This window comes from Notolepis coatsorum (assembly GCF_963971535.1).
Source record: "Notolepis coatsorum genome assembly, chromosome: 1".
Classification (NCBI taxonomy): Eukaryota; Metazoa; Chordata; class Actinopteri; order Aulopiformes; family Paralepididae; genus Notolepis; species Notolepis coatsorum.
The window spans coordinates 147,048,893-147,069,867 of record NC_140165.1 but is presented as its reverse complement, the minus strand read 5'-3'; the positions used below and the strand labels follow the sequence as shown (position 1 = coordinate 147,069,867).

At 45.7% G+C, this 20,975-nt stretch overlaps 1 protein-coding gene across 1 annotated transcript in view; it reads right to left on the bottom strand.

The window, feature by feature from the left end:
• Window positions 1–658: 658 nt before the first annotated feature.
• The window catches only part of rasal1 (RAS protein activator like 1), a gene marked incomplete at both ends in the record, with an annotated part of 75,385 nt that continues 55,068 nt past the window's right edge, over window positions 659–20,975 (bottom strand). Inside the window, 6 exons of the mRNA XM_084307745.1 lie at window positions 659–810; window positions 911–999; window positions 1,427–1,547; window positions 1,858–1,993; window positions 2,513–2,650; window positions 3,836–4,008. Of these exons, the coding sequence (XP_084163871.1) occupies window positions 659–810; window positions 911–999; window positions 1,427–1,547; window positions 1,858–1,993; window positions 2,513–2,650; window positions 3,836–4,008 (809 nt within the window). The remainder of the gene's footprint in view (window positions 811–910; window positions 1,000–1,426; window positions 1,548–1,857; window positions 1,994–2,512; window positions 2,651–3,835; window positions 4,009–20,975) is intronic.

Here is a 20,975-nt window from a genome sequence, read left to right as displayed (position 1 = left end):
TAAAGGTAGTGAATGTCAAAATATAATCTATTGACAGCTACAATCCAACATTATTGGTCAGCATTTAAATAGTAGTATGCCACTACTGTGTATAATCAGATCAAGTTTCAGAATATTTGAGCCCTCTTTTTTTTCCAGGCGCTTTTTTTGGGTCCCTTCTGTCATTGTATGGGTTGGCGGTAGACTCACATAATATCTAAAGTTCTAAGGTGTCAGAAATTGTAAAAAAAGAAAATATTTAAAAATTTAAAAAGTGGCTGCTTCCTGTGGCCACAGAAGCACTGGCCAAAGGGTGGATTGCACCCCCAAGAGACATGCCTGATGTAGGGCAGTGGTTCTCAACGTGGGGTCCGGGGGTCCTTGAGAAGGTTTCAGGGAGTCCCCAGAAAAACGGTGAATAGCTAATATTATTATTTTATTCACTAGAAGTGATCCCAATAAAAGGAACATTTCTGTTTCACCTTCTCCACTGTTATCTCTGTTATCTCCTCAACTGCAGTATAGACCTTTATGGAATTCTGGACCTAACCATATCTAACAAAATTACCTTCTCAGATGGGGGTCCCTGAGACAAAACCTTACGGGGGTCTGCGGCCTAACAATGTAGGAATGTATGGATTTGGGGACCTCTACATGAAAAAGGTTGAGAACCACTGGTCTAGGGAGTCAGAATGAGATCGGTGGCTTCCTCTTTCTCCCTGCGCTGGAAGATGGCGTGGGCCTGCTCCAGATCCATGATTACACCTAGGAGGCGCGCAGCGACAGTCTGGCAGGGCTTCAGGAGCGGTACACTACTACACTCTGCTCCATCTGGGAGAAAGAAGAAAGAGAGAGGTGGTTAATGGTGTGAGTGAAACGTTATTAACATCATAGCCAGTGAAGATAATGCATTGTTCTTCAGACGTAGCACCTGGAGCGGCACTTGGATGCACAGCAGAGCCGATTCTATTCTTTTCCTCTATGGTTGTCTCAGTTTCTGGCATCTCCTGATATTTAATCCTACAGAATCAGAAAAAAACAATTAATCATATGATCTCTGTACAACATCTCTGAAAATATGATAGAATGATGTTCATGAACCTTATACATTGTATATAATTACATGTCTATGATCTTTTATTATATATAGATTTAATATAGATCTGTTTGTGTGATTATTATTAGATTCTATGTCAAAATCATATGTCTTTGAACTATTTTTGGTTGTTTGTTAAATGGATTAAATACACATTCTTGCATTACGGATTGTTGTGTGGTGTGATTCATCATATGGTGTGACGGGCATGATGTAAAAAGAAGAAAATAGCAGGAACCTAGAGTAGCAGTGCCTCCCAGTGTTGCAACAGAGACCTCTAGTGTCAAGAACATGAAGTGCATCCTCATGACTGATGGTGTTTACTGGGAGCCTCCTCCTCTCTCCACTGACCTGAGTTTGTCTCGACCCTGAAGAAGCTGTTTGTAGACTATCTGCGTCTCTACGTCGGGGTCCAGGGGGTCACTCCAGTCCCCCAGTGTCACAGCAGAGTGGGTTCTACTGCAACCTGAAACTGGCCCGGAAGGCTTTATTGGACAGTGACATTCTACACAACACAGTTAAGCCACATAAAATAATGACTGGCTACATGATGCTGAGGTACAGGGCAGTGTTGAGCTGCAGAGGAATATACATTTCAGGAGCTTTAAACTGTCAAGAGGAACTCTGGCAGCAAATGTAACCGGGTAAAAGAAAATCAAATGTACTTCTTAAAATCATTCTTTAGGACTGATTCTCCACGGAAGCAAAAACAATTGATAACTTGTTAATTACGGTAAATGTGTTGCAAAAAAGCTGTACTATGTGAGGAAAAGCACCGTTACCAGTGCGGACAGTCTGCAGGCAGCAGGTCCACTTGCCACTGCGGTGCGCCCCCGGGTGGAAGGAGGGCAACATGCGCTCATTGTAGATGCTGGCTTTTCTGATGGCCGACAGCCACTGGTTCAGCTCATTCACATTCTACACACAGACACAGGTCTCAGAACAGCCACCACATAAAAGTGATATGCTCTCAACCTGAAATAAGCCTGTCCCCTTAAAGCCAGGCTGAAATCAATATTCACTAGGACTAGGCAGTCGACAACTTTGTTGTAACGAATGGTCACAAAACTCCTACTCCTACTTGTCTATTGAGATATTGCAACTCAAAACTGTGTACAAACTATGTCGCTGTCTCTCATGTGATAAGTATGGAATGTCTGTCCATGTATATCATCAATATAACATCATCCAGCATCAGTTGAATTCAGTGTAGGATTAATGGTGTGATAAAATGTACATGTCGATGTCTGTGTTTTATATAGGAATAGGTTTAGTAGTCATTCAACTCTAATTTCAGTCCAACTTTACAACTAAACCAGTATGTCAGGAGGAGTCCGAGTGAAGCAAAATGAGGTATTTCTATACCAACAACATTTTAACGAAAATGAAAAATAGTCATTATGGAAGCGAGTGTGCAGTCAGCATCAGCACCATTACCTTGCACTGGATGTACATGGTGTGCAGCTGGCCGTCGTTGTCCTGGGTGACGACCTGCATGACGTTCTGCTGCTGAAAGGCATTCTCATCCACCCTTTCCACGGCGCACACACACTGAATGGGGATGGAGGACCGCACCTGCAATGATTTAGCCACAACCCGCATCACCAATTCAAATGATGAGCATACACTGACGAACAAGGCTGGGCTAGTGCTTTATATGTGCATTACTATTATTAATATTATTATTATTATTATTATTATTATTATTATTATTATTATTATTATTATTATTATTATTATTATTATTATTTGTTTATTTAGACGGGACAGAGCATATTAATGGACACTACAAATAAATGCAGTGTAAATACACCGGATTTAGCAAGGATGCTAGTTTTCATCCGCAGTCCCCACACAAAACATAAAAAAGAAACAGGCAGGCAGTGAAGCATATCATGTTCAGCTCGACCAACTGTGTGACAGAAGAAGTGGTCTGAACAAACCAACCAATCAACTCCTTCCAAGCACCTCGTGATGATGGGACCATTCTACTGGGTGGTTGAAGATTTAAGTGAAATTACACTGACACATTTAAACATACTATTTTCTTAAAGCAAATTAATGAAATAGTCTAAGATGTAAGAATTTGTGTATATATGTATATACATATATAAAAACAACTGGTATGACGGAAAGGCAGGGCATAAGAAGAAGAAGGCCGCTTTGAAGTGTAAATCAGCCACTTCCATTGGGAACGCGCTTCAGCCAGACTGGAGTGCTACAACATAGGGAGGGGGGGGAGGATATTGTCCTCAGTCTGATTTGCAATGGTAGCATGAATATCTACAGCCTTCAATTAAGCTAGCCCTTATTCCAGTCACACAAAGGGGGGGGACTGGCTCAAAGAGAGAGTTTTCTTTTTTTTCAGTCTAGCTCCTTTCTCTCTATCTCTCTCTGGCTGACTGGATGAGAAGAGATCATTATCACAAAGCTGGGCATCACATGGTAATAACTTCTCCTCTAATGATGTTCATGCATGGAGGGGAAACACAAATAAATGAGATTGAACCGAGCATGATCAAAATATTTCCTCTTTTTTTACGAGGTGGGATGATGATCAAATGCCCTTTGAAGGGCACGCCACGCACAGTAGTGACCAATTCATCATCGCGAGGACATATTTCTATCTGTCTTAATAACCATGAGTCACTTTTGTGTGACTTTGAAGTTTGCTCATCCAAGCATAACGGAGAGAGTGAAGGACTTGGCGTTTAGCGGGATGGACGGTGACGGCTTGCCCTGTTGAGAGATCCTCATTACCTGCCAGCCGGGGGTCTTGGCGTAGGACAGCGTCTCGCTGGTCAGCCAGAAGTAACGCTTCTTGAAGCCGAAGCGGGAGAGGAGCTGGGGGCCCTCGGCCTTGTGCCTCTGGAGGAACCCTTCCTTCAGTGTGACCGAGGGCAAGAACACAGCCCTCTGGGGCACCTCGGACACTACAGGAGGGAGGGACAAGAGCTTCATACAGGTGTGACGTACCATACAGAAATATATTAGTAGATTAGTACACTGCAGGGTACACACGTGGGAGAGGTACAGTACAGTATACCCACCCATTTCATGCACATTTAGAATGTGCCTAACCCACATCAGCCTAATATTAAACCGTTCAGTCAAAGAGCTGTAGAAGAACGTTTTGACCATCTTTCAACACCCAACATACTTGTACTGGCATTCCATGACATTTAAAATAGACACACGACGCCTGACCCAAAAGTACACATCCTCTCTGTGTCTTTAACAATGATTTTACACATCACTCCAAGTTAAGAAATTTAGATGATGAGATTTTAAAACACATCACAAAAAGAAAAAAATTTGTTATGTTATAAAGACTTCTGACAGTTCTTCACCTATAACAGGATGGTGGGATTACAAGGCACCTGTCTCCACTGCAGCTCCTCAACTACCACTACATCACTGGGTTCCAATGGACCTATCTCACCCACCCTCTTCTCCTGATCCTCCAGTCACAACTGTTCTTCCCTCTGACAAACCTTTATTTGGAGGATCAAGAAAAGAGGTATCTGGGAAGCAGTTCTGAAAAAAAAAACTGAAAACAAACATTAGAAATGTAATTATGTTCCCTGTGCCAAGAGCTGTTCCTGGGGCATGTTTTCCATAAACATAATACCATAGGCCCTAGGGCATAGGGGTGATAACCTAGTGAATGGAAGAAAGCCATAGATCGGTTTTCCTGTTTGTAAACATGCTGTGCGCATCAATCAGCTACAGTATACAGTTGAAACATGTGACTCATTCCTTGAGCTTCTGCTGCTCTAAAAGGTAGAATGGGGCTCTATGAAGAAACCATGGCACTCCCCTGAGAACACGTCCTTTCACTGCGGGAACAGCTCCCTCCTACCTCCGATCAATGGTCTCTAACTACACACCCTCAAAACCTCTACGCTCCGGAGACCCACTCCTATTCGGGCTACTGGAGGGTAATCAAAGCGAAGCTCCATCTGACCTCGCTCCACAATGGTGGAATGAACTTCCCACCACAATCAGGACAGCTGAAAAATGCCCACTGTCGACTAAAAACACACCTCTTCAATCAAATATCTGAAAAAAAAGAATAATGAATAATAATAATAAAGAAAAATTTAAAAAATTATCTTACTGTCTTTTACTATTATGTACTTAGCTACCATGTCTATACTATGTACTATGCTATTATGCCTTTACTACCTTACTTACTTACTTACGTCTTTTACCCCGTTTGGGGCATAGGCCGTCAACAAGGGTTCTCCAAGCATCCCGATCCTGAGCCAACCTCTCAAGCTGGCCCCAGGTGTGTCCCATCTTCTTGGCATCATCTTCCAAGTCTCGGCGCCAGGTGTTTCGTGGTCGGCCTCTCTTTCTTTTCCCTTGGGGGTTCCACCTGAGAGATTGTCTTGTGATGCTCAGGGATGGTTTACGGAGTGTATGGCCAATCCATCTCCAACGCCGTTGGAGAATCTCTTTCTCTGCTGGCTGTTGTTGTGTTCGTTGCCACAGGTCTTTATTGCTGATGGTGTTAGGCCAGCGAATCTGGAGGATTCGGCGCAGACAGGTGTTTGTAGTTTACTTGGTTGTTGTGACAGTGGTCCTCCAGGTCTCAGCGCCATAGAGTAGGACTGACTTCACGTTGGTGTTAAATATCCTGATCTTGGTTGTGATGGAAATGTCTCTTGAGCTCCAGATGTTTTTTAGTTGGAGAAAGGCTCCTCTGGCCTTGCTAATCCTGGCTCTCACATCAGCATCTGTTCCACCTTGCTTGTTAACCATGCTGCCCAGGTAGGTGAAGTTGTCTACCTCTTCCAACGCTTCTCCTTCCAGAATGATGGGTGATGTGTTGTCAGCATTGATTCTCATGACCTTGCTCTTCCCTCTGTGGATGTTAAGCCCAAGCCGAGTAGAGTTGTCAGCGATGGTACTGGTCTTTTCCTGCATCTGCTGCTGGGTGTGAGAGAGAAGGGCCAGGTCATCTGCAAAGTCGAGGTCTTCTAACTGCTTCCATAATGTCCATTGTATGCCATTTCGTTTCTCTGCCGTGGATTGCTTCATGACCCAGTCTATTGCCAGCAGGAACAGAAATGGTGACAACAAACAGCCCTGTCTCATTCCAGTTTTTATCTGGAAGGCGTTGGTGGGTTGACCGCCATGAATTACCCTGCAGGTCATCCCCTCATAGGAGTTCCTGATGATATTTCTGTACTTCTCTGGCACTCCGTAGTGTCTGAGTAGCTTCCAGAGGGTCTCTCTATTCACGCTGTCGAAAGCCTTTTCGTAGTCAATGAAATTAATGAATAGGGGTGAATTCCACTCTAATGACTGCTCCAGTATTATCCGCAGTGTTGCAATCTGGTCTGTGCAGGATCTGTTTTTGCGGAAGCCCGCCTGGTGGTCTCGTAGCTGTGGGTCGACGGTGTCCTTCATCCTGTCCAGTATAATCCTGTTGAATACTTTTCCTGGGATGGAGAGTAATGTGATCCCTCTGTAGTTTGCACATTGGCTCAGATCTCCTTTCTTCGGTATTTTGACGAGGTAGCCCTCCTTCCATTCTGATGGGATGTGTTCTTCTTCCCATATCTTCTTGAAGAGAGGATGGAGCATCTCTTCCATCGTCTCTATATCGGCCTTCAGTGCTTCTGCCGGAATACCGTCGGGTCCTGCAGTCTTGCCGTTCCTCAGCTTCTTGATGGCTTTGCGGATCTCTTCTTTTGTTGGCACGCTGCAGTCTATCAGCAGATCCCTGTCAGCTTGCTGGATGTCTGGTGGGTCCTGTGGTGCTGGTCTGTTTAGCAGTTCCTCAAAATGTTCTACCCATCTTTCCTTTTGTCTTTCCTCTCCGATGATTGGCTGTCCATCTTTGTCCTTAACTGGTCTTTCTGGTTTACTAAACTTTCCTGCCAGCTTCTTGGTGGTGTTATATAAGTCTTTCAAATGTCCATGTCTAGCTGCTTCTTCAGCCTCTGCCGCAATACTCTCTATATAGTCCTTCTTGTCTGCCTTGATGCTTTTCTTAACCCTTTTTGTGGCTTCTGTGTACTGGTTTTGTGCTTTGACCTTTTCGGCTCTTGTTCGACTGTTGTTGATTAGTGCCTTCTTCCCTTTCCTCTCCTCTATCTTCCTCAATGACACTGCTGATATCCACTCCTTGTGGTTGTGTTTCTTCGGGCCCAGTACTTCTTTGTACTTACTGCTTCCTTCACAGACTTCCACTTCTTGTCAATGTTTTCCTCCTCTTCTTCCATCAACTCTTGCAGGGCTTGAAACTTGTTCCTTGATTGATTGATTGATTGATTGATTGATTGAAAAGTTTATTAACAGATTGCAGAATGGGTACAGTACAGTACAGCTCAATACATACAATTGTTAAGGGAATGCAGACCAGAGAAAGACTTTCGTCTTGTTTACATCAGGGTCCCCCATTTTCAATTCATCATAACATATATGACATACATGACATACAGATAGACAGTACTGCTACATCTATACATTTATGACATATCAGATTTGCAAATACAGTACTGTTTGTGATACAAAAAGTGTCCAGAAAAAGAGTGTATATACATTTGACGTAGAAACTGTACATTGGAGGAGGTTGGGTGGGTGGGGTGGGGTTGGTGGGTGGGGGCTGTACATTGGAGGGGGGGGGGGGTTGGGGTGGGGGGGGGGGCACTGTACACTGTACATTGGAATACTGACAAAGCCATACTTGGTAATTTACTGTACAACTGGGTTAAGACATTTGTAGGGGCCAGTTTCGAATTGCAGTCTCCCGTAGGTGTTCTTTGAGAGTGTTTTTGAAAGTGGGTAGTGATTCACATTCCTTTACAGCTTTGGGTAGGGCGTTCCACATTGATGTGGCATAATTGCGAAACGTGTTTAGTCCCTTGTTTGAGCCGAATCTGGGTTTAACATGATTTGTGGAGCTCCCTCTGGTGTTGTGATCGTGGTATTCACTGACCTTTGGGAAGTATTTTGACATGTACATGGGTACCTTGGTCGCGTAGTGTATCTTGTAGACCAGGCCCATTGCAAGTTGCTGTACTCTGTTGTCTACTCTAAGCCATCCTAGGTTGTCAAAGTGGGCTGGGGTGAGGTGGGTTCTAGGAGTCAGGTCAAGCAGTAGTCTGACTAGCTTGTTTTGAGATGTTTGTAATTTGTTTTTTAGTGCCTTTGAGGTGCTTTGGTACCAACTCCTAAGTGTGAGTTTGTATTCTTCTAACTTGGTAGGGTCTCTCAGAAGAGCTGTGTTGAATGTTTGTCTCCGATTCTTCTCCCCTGTCCAGTTTTTCTTTAATTTCAGCTTCAGCCGGGCAACCAGGAGGTGGTGGTCTGAGGCAACATCAGCTCCTCTCCTAACACAAACATCTTGAAGGGACCTCCTGAACTTCTTCGTGATGCACACATGGTCTATCTGGTTTTCGGTGTTGAGGTCCGGTGAGATCCAAGTAGCTTTGTGTATCCTTTTGTGGGGGAAAATGCTTCCGCCGATGACCAGGTTGTTAGTGGCGCATAGGTTTGCGAATCTCTCCCTGTTGTCGTTCATCTCTCCTATACCTTGCTTTCCCATTGTCTCCTCGTAGCCTCTGTTGTCACTTCCTACCTTGGCATTGAAGTCTCCCATTATGATGTTGATGTCTCTTTCTGGGTATTTCTGAATGATGTCCTGTAGTCTGCTGTAGTATTCTTCTTTTCTCTCTTCATTGCTGTCATTTGTAGGGGCATAGCACTGGATAATGTTCATGTTTATTTTTGCCTAAAGGAAGCTGCAATGATCCTAGGACCATGTGCCTCCCATCCAATAAGTGCTCTCTAGGCAGTCTTGGACAGCATCAAGGCTACTCCCTGGGTATGGTGTGCATCGTCCTCTTCATGGCCTGAGTACAGTGTCATCTCACCTGTGGCGAGCCTCTTCTGGCCGGATCCGATCCACCTTGATTCACTGATTCCGAGTATGGCAAGATTGTAATTCCTCATCTCGGCAGCCACCTGCGCAGTCTTTCCGGCTTCATACATGGTCCTTACATTCCATGTTCCGATGGTGGTAATGGCCCTGCTTGAGAGAATGGTGGTCGGCAGAGTAGCTTCCGGATGTTTCCGGCTTTCACTACACTGTGTCATACTTCCTACCTGAGGTCCATCCTCTCTCATCCTCTTGGTTTTTCTTTGTTGACGTTTTTGTAGCAATGAGGTTTTTACAGGATGGAGTCGCTGGCCCCAAGCCCAACCTTCCACCATTTCTGGCTTCTGGTGTTTTGGAGTTGGTTTGTTAGTCCCCTCCCCTGGCCTATTGTCTTCCAGGTAATGGATTGCAGCCTCATACCACGTGAGGCCAGACAGGTTTCGGGTTGTGTACAAGCTGTCTCGGCACGCCAAGCCCAACCAACTCCTGCTACTGTGTAACGAAAGCTGCGACCAAACGAGCATTTTCATCCCAGCAGCACAAGACAGCCTTTACTACCTACTATACTAATATGTCTAGTTGTCTACTACTATGCACTCAATAGTGTAGCACTCAAGTTCGACACTGTTTGACAAAATTCCACTTACCCTTAGCCACCAGAGGTGTACCCCTCCTGCTGACTTGTTGTATACAATTTGTAAGTCGCTTTGGATAAAAGAGTCAGCTAAATGACTAAACATTAATGAAAATGAATGGTTGGGTGTCCCTTTGCCTCATCAACATGGTTGTGACACTTTCACCTGTTACAGCAGAGACATAATGTCTATATAATGAGGAGAGGAGAGGAGACCTAAGCAAAACAGAATTGCTCCACCTGCCGGCCAAATCCTCCCCCCTGACCGACCTTTCCATCACAGTCGAGAATGCAGCTGTGACCGCGTCCCCGACTGCCAAGAACCTTGAAGAACGACCAGTTGAACTTCTCTGCTCACACCGCAGCGACAACCAGAACCTGCAGATTCCTCCTGAGCAACGTCAGAAGGATCCGCCCCTTCATGACAAAAGAAGCCACCCAACTCCTCGTCCAATCAACAGTCATCTCCCGCCTCGACTACCGCAACGCACTGCTCGCTGGCCTCCCGGCCACTGCCACCAAGCCTCTTCAACTCATTCAGAACGCAGCGGCCCGCCTGATCTCAAACCTACCGAAGTCGGCCCATGTCACCCCACTTCTTGGGGACCTGCACTGGCTCCCCATTGCTGCACGTATCCGCTTCAAGGCCCTCGACCTAGCATACCATGCGGCAAAGGGAACCGCTCCCGCCTACCTCTGGTCAATGGTCTCTAACTACACACCCTCAAGACCCCTACGCTCTGCATCTTCTGGCCGCCTCAGACCTACTCCTATCCAAGCTCCGGGAGGGTCATCAAAGAGAAGTCGCCTATTCTCAGTCCTTGGCCCCACAATGGTGGAATGAACTACCCACCCCAGTTAGGACAGCCGAAACCCGTCCAATCTTTCACTGTCGAAATTTTTTAATAAAAAAAAAAAAACCTAATCCTAACTAACCTTACTGTCATGCACTTGTCCTAATAAACTAACCTACACTCTAACACGCAACACTTTAATGAACATTGTTACTCAGCTGATAGAGTTGTACCCTTCCTGATGACTTGTCGTACAGAACTTGTAAGTCGCTTTGGATAAAAGCGTCAGCTAAATGACTAAATGTAAAAAAAAATTATGTAATGAGATGGTTCACTGTAGTAGGTCGTTTTGAAGAGAAATCTGTAACACCACAAATGGCAGCAACAATGAAACTACTTGCTCCAACACAGGGGCGGCTAAGTGGCGCAGTGGGAAAAGTGCTCGCCACTAACGCAGGAGATGCTGGGTTCGAGCCCAGCTCTCTGTGTTGCTACCAGCTTGGCTGGTCGTTCATACTAACACAATTGGCAGTGTTAGGGGTGGGAAAGCTGGTGGGTGATTGGACGTTGTGGACAGCGACTCCTACAGGTCGGTTGGTGCGCCTGTACAGCAGAATCAGGAAGTAACAGGGGCAGCGTGAGCCTCCCACGCGTTACTCCTCGCCACTAAGAGATCGCGCTGTACAGGTGAAAAGATGCGACAGCTGCCTCCTCGTGTACCGGAGGGGACACGTGATGCAAGGCTTGGTCCTCACCGCAGCCGACCAGTGGGAGGCATAGTCTAGCAACGTTCGAGACAGGGGAGGGGAGAATTGAAGGGAGAATTGGCGAGACGAAATTGGGATGGGAGAAAAATAGAAAAATAAGGAGAAAAAGTGGATATAAAAAAAAAAAACTTGCTCCAACACAAACATATTGTGAGACATTTATTAAATGTTATTTAAATTAATTAAATGTGATGTGATGTGTGTGTGTGTTTAGGTTGGGTGAAATTATAATTTACTCCATCTTGAGGTTAATTGTGAGTGATCCTGAGTTAATTTTAAACAGGAGTCTGTTTAAAAATAATCACAATCTTTGCTAAAAGCTTAGGAACTGTGCAGTGAGTGGTTGCCATGGTGACTAAGGACTCTGGCAGAAACCAATGGATGGCTCAGACATAGAAGCTGGTCTACCTGGGAAATATTTCTTTCAAATATGAAAGAAAAACAATATGGATGACAGATTCTTATATGGTCTTGTTAATCCGCGTTATTATCAAGATGGCATCAGAGTGAACCGACTTCTCTTTAGTGTTGTACAGACAAAAACCTATCTATAATATATATCCATGTTCTGTTTCGTAATGGATCTCGCTCAGCGTCACTACTGCACTATACCTCGCTCGTGCACGCGCACTGAATAAAAAATTCCACAATGTACCTTTACATCCCAACATTCGTCTGGCCACACCCCTATCAGCTTACCTACATAAGCAGGGGTGGGGCCACATACTCACCTCCTTCTTCGCTTTCACCACAAGGAAGTGCCTTCGGTAGATCCCCACTTGACGAGGTTGTTAGTAGAAGAAAGTTGGAAAACAAGAGATACGTTGACATCATATCTTTATTTTCTCTCTCACTATTTTCGAGAAAATACGGCGATATTGTCTTCGTTACTGGAGTGTCTGGAAGATGATGATCATTCTACACCTCCACAGGTTTTTTCGTATTAGGAGCTCACGCCGCTGACATGCTTCCCAACTACAATCCTGCTTGCTGCGGCTGGATGGGGTAAGACCCTCCAGCAACACAGCTGGACTGTAGGACACACCGACTGTTGTGAGAAGCGGTGGGTTCCAGGTTGGGTATGTACTGTTTTGATTGCGAGCTCTGGTTGTTGTTGATGCTATGGGGGTTAGCTAACAATTTACGAAACGCCGACCCCAGGCTAAGGTCCTCTGCTCGGCTTAAAATGGTGGTCGGAGGATCTTGGCCTGATGCCCATGATGACTAATCTAGTGGCCCGCGCTAGGTTCTGGTGATCCCAGGATTCTAGAGCGGATGCTTCTCTGTCCCGTGTAGGCCCCATCTTTCATATACAAATGAAAGTTTACCCTAACGAGGAAATGTGGGCATAAGATCTTCTTTATCGGAAGTTACATGCTCAAAGGGCCCTGTATGTGTCTGGATCACCGTTGAAACTGTGTTCTGACATCTCTTTTTCTTTTCCCTGTTAGGGAAGGGATTGGGACAGCGGCCTGTCTGCAGTGTAGCTGTTATGTCATTGTATACAGTTCAGGTGTTGGCTGGTTAGCTTGCGTGCTAGTTATGGCCTACTGCCAGTCAGCTGTTAGCCGCGCAGCTGTTAGCCGCGCAGCTGTTAGCTGCGGCGTTAGCTCGCTGTGTTTACCAGGCTGGTATACGTTAGCTTGTGGCTATCAGCCGATCGGCTGTTAGCTTAATGCTACACTGTTGAACGTTCTGAGACTATAACATGCTTTAAACACTCTGACTACGACGTCATCTTTGACAGAGGATGTTAGTCGAACCTACCGGGAGCCCGGCCGGTGAGGACTGCGTCAACAAGGAGAACCGTAGCGGCGGGGTGGAGCAGCGACGCTGCCCGTGTCGGCAACACAGGATGCTGTGTTTACTATCGGTGCCCTGTTAGCAGACTGCAGTCCGCTTGGTCTACGCTCACTGTAGGGAGGGTTCCTTCCCTTCTAATGTTTTGTAATAACGATGTTTTCCAAAACGGGTGTTGCTGCAATACATTTAGGATACGACGTGAGTTGTGTGTGAATTGTCTTGTCACTGGTATTAGCTTCTCCATGCAAATCAGGGTTTTTGTTACATATCGCTGCTGTCAGGACAAAACCTCATAACTCCATTTTTTGAATATTTTTTTATTATATAAATCAACTCCGTAGATCATCCTCCATATGTGTGTGTGGGTTTTACAAAGTTTAAACAATGGGAAAGCATTAAACCGATCATCTGTCTAAACCTCTTAACTCTATTCACCCTCAAATCTGTGTTAGTTTTTTTCATCTGCTGAAAAGTTGGGTTTTTGGAGTTATGAGGTTTTGTCCCGACAGCAGCGATATGTAAAAATGATCTGGTTTGTTGTGTTGAGAAACATCATGTGTGTTCATGTACCGTGTACTCACAACTAAGGGGGTTATTTAACCTATAAAGCTATGCTTAGTGACATATGAGTGAAGAATGAATTCTTTTCTCAGTCTGTAATGACAATGAACAGTGTGTTCACACATGAACAGGTTTACCTGTTCAACTGGCCGTATCAAGGGCAAGGTAGGAGGGGTGTTCCCCCCGGTTCCCTGGGCTTCCCTCCCTCCTCTCAGACATGTTGTTTACAATATATTGTGTCACTGTGTGGTAGGGATACGATGTAACCCTTAGTTGCTGGGGTTGTGCTAAAACCGCTTGAGAAACTATATTTTCCTAAAGAAAAGATTGTTTGGTCACTTTTCGTGTGTGCTTGGCAAGGCCTGTGGCCGATACTTATCGAGAATTATGTATTCTCTCATTGTGAAAAACGGCGTTCCTCTGTAGAGCGTAATTGCCATTTTTTGTGGTGATAAAGGGTTGTGTGTGTCTTGTGATCTACAACTGGGTTAGGTTGGCCACAGAAGCACATGTATAAGTCTGGTACCGGGGCTCTTAAGGGGGCCCTCTCTATTCTGTGTTTTTTCCTTAGTAAAAATCAGATAGCAGGTTAGCACATGAGCTGTGTGAAGCTGTTAGACACTTCATGTAGCTGACTATGACTGTGTGTCATGCTCTTTTTTGTCATTACATCGTATCATGGGTGTGGGGTCGTAAAGGGGTGAACTGGTAATCCTTTCCTCCCCTTTTGATGGGCAGGGGTTACAACCTCCTGTCCTTCAAGGTTCCTGTCACGTTGCTGTTCGGCACATTACAGGGTAAGAGGGGGGGGGGGGAGGGGGTTTCCTGGTCCCACGCCCTGGAATATTGGGCGTGTGCACCGCAGAAATTCCCCCGCCATAGAGTACGTCACTGTGCGCGTCTCTGTTGGTAAGACTTCCGTGAGCTGTTCAGGTCCATATGATGGATCTGTTTCAGGGAGTGGTCAGGGCTCCTCCTCACGAAGCTCCTACTCGGGCCTTCTGTGAGTTAGGACTCTCCTTCCCTCTGAGGGAGCCTCCTCAGAGTTCAGAGCCTCCTTCTCAGATTGTCAAGGTGAGTAGAACTTCAAAAAGGAGAGCCCTAACCCAAAATGTTACATGGCTCAATGTTGCAATATATTCTTTCAATCTATACAGCTCGCGTGGGAAGTCTCTCTGGGGATTTCCGTCTCCTCCCTATGGGAGGGTGGTGGGATGTAAAAATGTAAAAAAGAAATTACCCCCAGCGGCGTCACGAGGGATTCATGTCAGTCTGTGTTCTTTCTTTTTTGAATAAAAAGAGGAAGGTACATGAAGCACGACGGCTCCGTGTCGTTCTCCCAGGCGAGTTGGAGGAACAATGTTTGGTGTCTTGCTAGACTATCCATTGATGTGTTTGGGTCTCGACGCATACATAGTGCTGGCTCAGGTGTGTTTCTGTGACAGAATCACACAGGGGCTAAGTGCGCCTTGGTTGCTTGTTAAAACAGCGTTTTTTTAGGGCAACTGGGATGGAGTTTTGTCTCTTCCGAGCGCCAGTTTACTAGGTTGTCTCGATGAATTCTCGTTCATATCTGGGGGATGTTTTTTTTTTTCTTTTTTTTTTTTAAACTTAAATTTTTTATTAACAGTTATTTAGACAGACAGCACTTACAAAAAATAAATAATAAAAAATGAAGAGACTAGCATCACAATAAAAAACTAAAAGAAAAAACAGTGCACATAAATATTTACATGGGTATCACATGGTTAGTTGTCTGGTTCCCCTACTGTTGTTTTCTAGGTATTTGATACAAAGGCTGATTGTGTATCTCCCTTAAACAGGCATAAACAGGTAATTCCTACTCAAAGACAATAAATGCTGACTAAGGTTTGTATGTGTGATCTGGGTCCAGAGACCCTCCTTTAGCTTCTTTCTTCCCTTCTCCTTCGTCCTTTTTTATTTTTTTTTTCTCTTGTTTATTAACTTTCACTTTGCCTTTTGGTTCACCCATACACAAACCACATCATCCCTGAATATTTAATATCACACCGTTAAACAGACATAAATAATAAGGTATAAAAGCATTCAGCAATTGTAATATCCCAAAAACAAATTAGAAAATATTAACTAAAGTACAGGTGTGTGACATGGGTTCATAGACCCTGCTTGAACATCTTTCCTCCTTTACCCTTCGCTCTCTTGTGTTGCATTTGGTTCTACCTCTGTGATGTCGTTCTCGTTCCTTTTATAATCCTCCCACTTTCCCCATCTTTCCCCAAATTTCTCTTCCTGTAACCTCAGCATGTGTGTTATCCTTTCCATATCCTGTATTTCTTCCACTATTCCTACCCATTTTGCTATTGTCGGTGGGTCTTCCTTGTACCACAGTCTCGTTATTGCTTTTCTGGCCGCTATCAACATTATCTTTATTAAATATTTGTCCCCCCCTTGTATTCCCTCGTGTGTCAGGTCTCCTAAGTAAAGCACCAGTCCTGTTTGTGGTAGCCCGGGTCCTGGGTATGACGTAAAAAGACATCCGGCGAAGAGGCTTCGGCCCGGGGACCAGAATGAGGTTACCCCTTAGATCCGCTACCTCCAGGTCACTCCCTAGCCAAGAGTGTAGCACCTGAAAGGCTCCCCACCTGGGGTTACAGGTAGGTCAACGGCGGACCAGGAATGGGAAGGCGGAGGAACCAAGAACCTGCTGCCTTGCAGTGCCATTGGTTTGGCAAAGGCTAGAGATGGTGTCTCGACAAAAAATACTGGATTGGTAGTTCTGGGGGCCTGCCGACTCCTATCAGCCCCCTTTTGGAAATCATGAGTACAACTCAAACAAAAACCGCTACTGGTAAACGGAGAAATGTCTGCCCTAATCAAGACATTTGTTCTACCCGGTGGATTGAGTGTGAGAGAGCAGGCACCTTTGTACCGTCAACAAGTGACTGCTCTACCTTCTGGAAAGTGGGGGGAAGGTGGATGGAAAGAGAGGAAGTGGAAGACCAAGAAGAGGCTGGGTAGACGATGTCTGTGATTGGAGTGGAGTGAGAGGCGGAGTCACGGAGTTGGAGAGAAGAAGTGGGGACAGAATGGGTTGGAGAGTGATAGGCAACCTTCGGAACGAAGAAGCCACCTAATGATGATGATGTATCCTAATATTCTGATCATTGCTTCCCCTATCTCCTCCCAATACCCCTTCAGCTTCTGACATCCCCAGAATATGTGCGTGTGATTTGCCCCCTCCTTCCCACACATCCTCCAGCATGCTTTTTGTGTTGGTGCATATTTTCCCTTCAGCTCTGGGGTTATAAAGAATCTGATTATGTTTTTCCATCCAAATTCTTTCCATATTCTCGATCCTGTTGTTGAATGTTGTACCTCACATATGTTCCCCCATTCCTTCCCTGTTATTCCTATCTCTAGTTCTCTCTCCCATTTCTCCCTTATATAATCGGTCGTGTGTCCCTTGCTGGTCATTATAGCCCGGTATATTGCTGATATTACTCTTCCTTGCCCCCCTTCGTATGCCCATACTATCATCTTTATTATTCCATTCTGTTCCTCGTCTTTGGCCCCCCTTATTTCTTTGTTGTAGTAGTCTCTAACCTGTAGATATCTGAAGTGGTCCCTGTTTTCTAGTCCAAATTTCTCCTTTAATTTTTGTAGTGTCTGCATTTCTCCCTTCTCTATCATTTTGCATATTGCTGTTGCCCCCCCCCCCCCCTCTCCCACCTTCTGAATCCATGGTCTAACCTCCCTGGTTTGAATCTCTTGTCATGTGCTACCCATCTCAGGACCCCTGACTGCTTCTCCAATTTGTGTGTTTTTACTACTCTGTTCCATATGGTCAAGGTGCATTTGGTGATTGGATCTAATAGTCCCTCTTTTTCTTTAAATAGTTCCCTATCCCCCACCAGAGCTTGTACCTTGTATCCCTCCCCTTCTTTTTCAATGTCTTTCCATCTTGCCTCATATCTGTCGTTACACCAGCACGTCACTGCTCTCAGTTGTGCTGCATAGTAATAATCTTGTAGGCTGGGTACTGCCATCCCTCCCTCTTCCTTTGGTAGTTGTAGTGTTTTATATCTGACCCGTGGTCTTCTCCCCACCCATATGAACCTCGATATCAGTCTGTCCCACTCCCTGAATTGATTCTGTGGTATTTGTATCGGTAGTGACTGGAATAGGTACAGTAACCTTGATAGTATGTTCATTTTAATGACCTCTATTCTTGAATTGAAGTCCAAGGGCATTACTGTCCATCTCTCTAGGTCTCTCTTGATGTTCTGATTTATCTGTGTATAATTCGCCTCAAACAGTTTCTCCACCCCTCTCGTGATGTTCACCCCTAAGTATTTAATCTTGTCCATGTCCCATCTTATCCCGTACTGTTCTCTAATTTCCGTCGTTGGAGAATAGTTCCATGCTAAGGTCTGTGTCTTTGTCACGTTTAGTTTGTATCCTGAGTAGTGGCCATATTCCTTCAGTAGATCCATCAGTGCCGGGAAGCTCTTTTCTGGTTGCCTCATGTATACTATCACGTCGTCTGCAAATAGGCCTAGTTTATATTCCGTTCCCTTTATCCTTACTCCCTTGATGTCCTCGGTCTGTCTGATCAGTTGTGCCAGTGGTTCTATGAAAACGGCGAAGAGCGTCGGTGAGAGACAACATCCCTGTCTGGTAGCCCTCTCTAATCTGATTCTATCCGTCAAGCTGCCATTCACCTTAACCCTCGCTGTCGGTTCTTGATATAGCGCCTTGATCATCTTCATCGCCCTCCCGTTCAGTCCGAACCTCATCAATGTTTTATATAAAAATGTCCAGCTCACACTGTCGAACGCTTTTTCTGCATCTAGGCTAATCAGTACCGCGCTACCCCCTTGTTTTTGTATCTCCTCTACTATGTGTAATGTCTTTCTCACGTTGTCCTGTGTCTGTCTCCCTTTAATAAATCCAGTTTGATCTTCATCTATAATGTCTGGCATAAACGTCTCAAATCTTTTTGATATTATCGATGTATACATCTTGTAATCTACGTTGAGTATGGACACAGGTCTGAAACTACTACATAATTCCCTATCCTTCCCTTCCTTCGGTATCGTGGTGATTATGGCTTCCTTCCACGAGGGGGGCATTTTCCCCTCTTCCATCGTGTGTCTGAACGCCGCCCCTAACATGGGTGCTAATTCAGTTCTAAATGTCTTGTAGAATTCCGATGGGAATCCGTCGCTCCCCGGAGACTTGTTGTTTTTAGCTCTACTAATTGCATCTTCCAGTTCTTGTTCCGTAATTATTTTATTTTATTCTTCATTCTGTTCTTTCCCTATCGATGGTAACTCTAGCTTCTCCAGATATGTTTCTATTTCCTCTTCTCCCGCTGCTTTTGGCTGTGTGTATAATTTCTCATAGTATTCTCTAAATGTCCTCTCTATTTCAGCTGGGTCCCTCAATATTTCATTAGTCTTTGTATCCCTTATTGTGTGTATCGTGTTCAACTTCTGTTGCGTTCTAATTCTCCTAGCCAACAGTCTGGTCGCTTTTGGTCCCCCTTCATAGTACGTTTGTTTCATGAACCTCGCTTTCTTTTCTATTTCCGTCAATAATTCCCTATTTATCCTGGCCTTTACTTCTTTGATTTCTCCGAGCGTTTCCTGTTCTTTTGATATCTGGTGTCTCCCCTCTAGCTTCTTCAGCTTCCCTATCAGATTGTGATATGTCTCCGTTCTGGCCTTCTTCAGCATTGCTGTTTTTTCCATCAATTTCCCCCTTATCACTACCTTCAGTGTGTCCCATAGAATGTTCGGGTCTACCGCCCCGTTGTCATTTTCTTCCTTATATCTGGCTATCTCCTCCTTGATCTGACTCACCACCCCTTTGTTATTTAATATTCCTACATTTAGTCTCCAAAATCGTGTTCCTCCGTCTCCCTTCTAGATCTACTGTCAGATATATGGCACTGTGATCCGATATGTCCGCCACTCCTATACTGCTCTCCCGTGCCCTGTAACTGTCCCCCGTCGTCATCAAAAAGTAGTCTATTCTCGCATATGTCACGTGTGGGTGTGAGTATATCTGGGGGATGTTAACGGAATAGATCTGAACATATGTAGAGGGGTCTCACGCCCTTGGGGTGGGCCACCGAGCGCGGTTCACACCGGCCCGTCTGGGTGGCGCCCTCTTTTCATGTTTTAGATCAACACGCATATCTGCCCCTTCTCCTGGAGTGGGCATGTCGGCGTGGTTAGGACACAGGACTGGTCTGGTCACGCTGGTCCAGGTCAGTTAACCCGTTGTCCGCCGGGGATGCAGATCTGCTGTTCTGGTACCCTGAGGGACTTGTGCTTTTTTCGGGGGGAAAAATGCCGGGTCGGTCCGGGTGTCACAGGGTTAGGCGCTATGGAGACCCTTTGTTGGGTACATGTTGTACTCTGCACTATCGTAATGGCTTACGGCCATGCCAACCTGTACACGTCCGATCTCGTTCGATCTCGGACGCTACGCAGGTTCGGTCCTGGTTAGTACTTGGTTGGGAGACCGCCTGGGAATACCAAGTGCGGTGTGCTTAGGGCTGGTTCTCCATTCTTTTCGCTCCTCTCTCACGCGTGGCGAAGAGGGGGCTGTTGGGGTGGTCTTGGACCTCCTCTGGTAACCCTGTGCTTCCCGTGCCGCCGGGCCCGGTACGAAGTAATGTTTCGTTGACCCGTAGGCCTGGAATAACCCTTTTTTGAAAACTGAAACACTTGTACTGCGGTATAGCCAGTGTATGCCCGCAGGTGTGTTTTGGAGTTTTTTCTTGAGGGGTTATAGGAACAACCACCGCATAGGGTAACGCCAGGGTGGTTGATTCCCTGGTGTGTTGGAGCAGTGTCAACTCCCGGGTTGCCCGGTTGAGTGTGCCCCTGCACGTTCATGACGTCTGCCAATCATGTCAGCCTTCTCTGCCTCAACCCCTCTGGGTGTTTTTTTTTTAATGGAGGCTTTGTCGTGGTGAACAACAACGCCAGCATACGCCCCTTCAGCAGGGGCGGCTGTTTTCAGCTGACTCCTTTGGTGCCTGTCTCGTCCGCAGTGCTCCAGGCTCAGGTTACAGCCTGTTGCCTGGTTTCCCCGGTGCGCTGCCTGCTTCCGTTGGTTAACCTTTTTTGTGTGCTTACGGCCATGCTGACTGCCTGTTCTGCAGGGTCAGTGTGCCAGGCGGTGTGCTATTGGGGGGAAAGGGCCCGCTCTTGGAGGGGCCTTATCCGAATACGCTGGCGATGTGGGGGGCGGTGTCACTAAGTGACCGCCTGGTGGGGTCTTGATGCCTGGCGTCATTGACCTCTCCGGGCCCCCGTTTTCCAGGGGATCCAGTCCCTTCAGTAGGTCTGGGTCTTCCTTCGCGCTCCGCTGCTACGGCCTTGCCACGGGGTTGGGTTTGCTCTTAACCCCGTGTTTTCTGGGGGCAGTAACGAGGTTGTTCCTTCCGTTC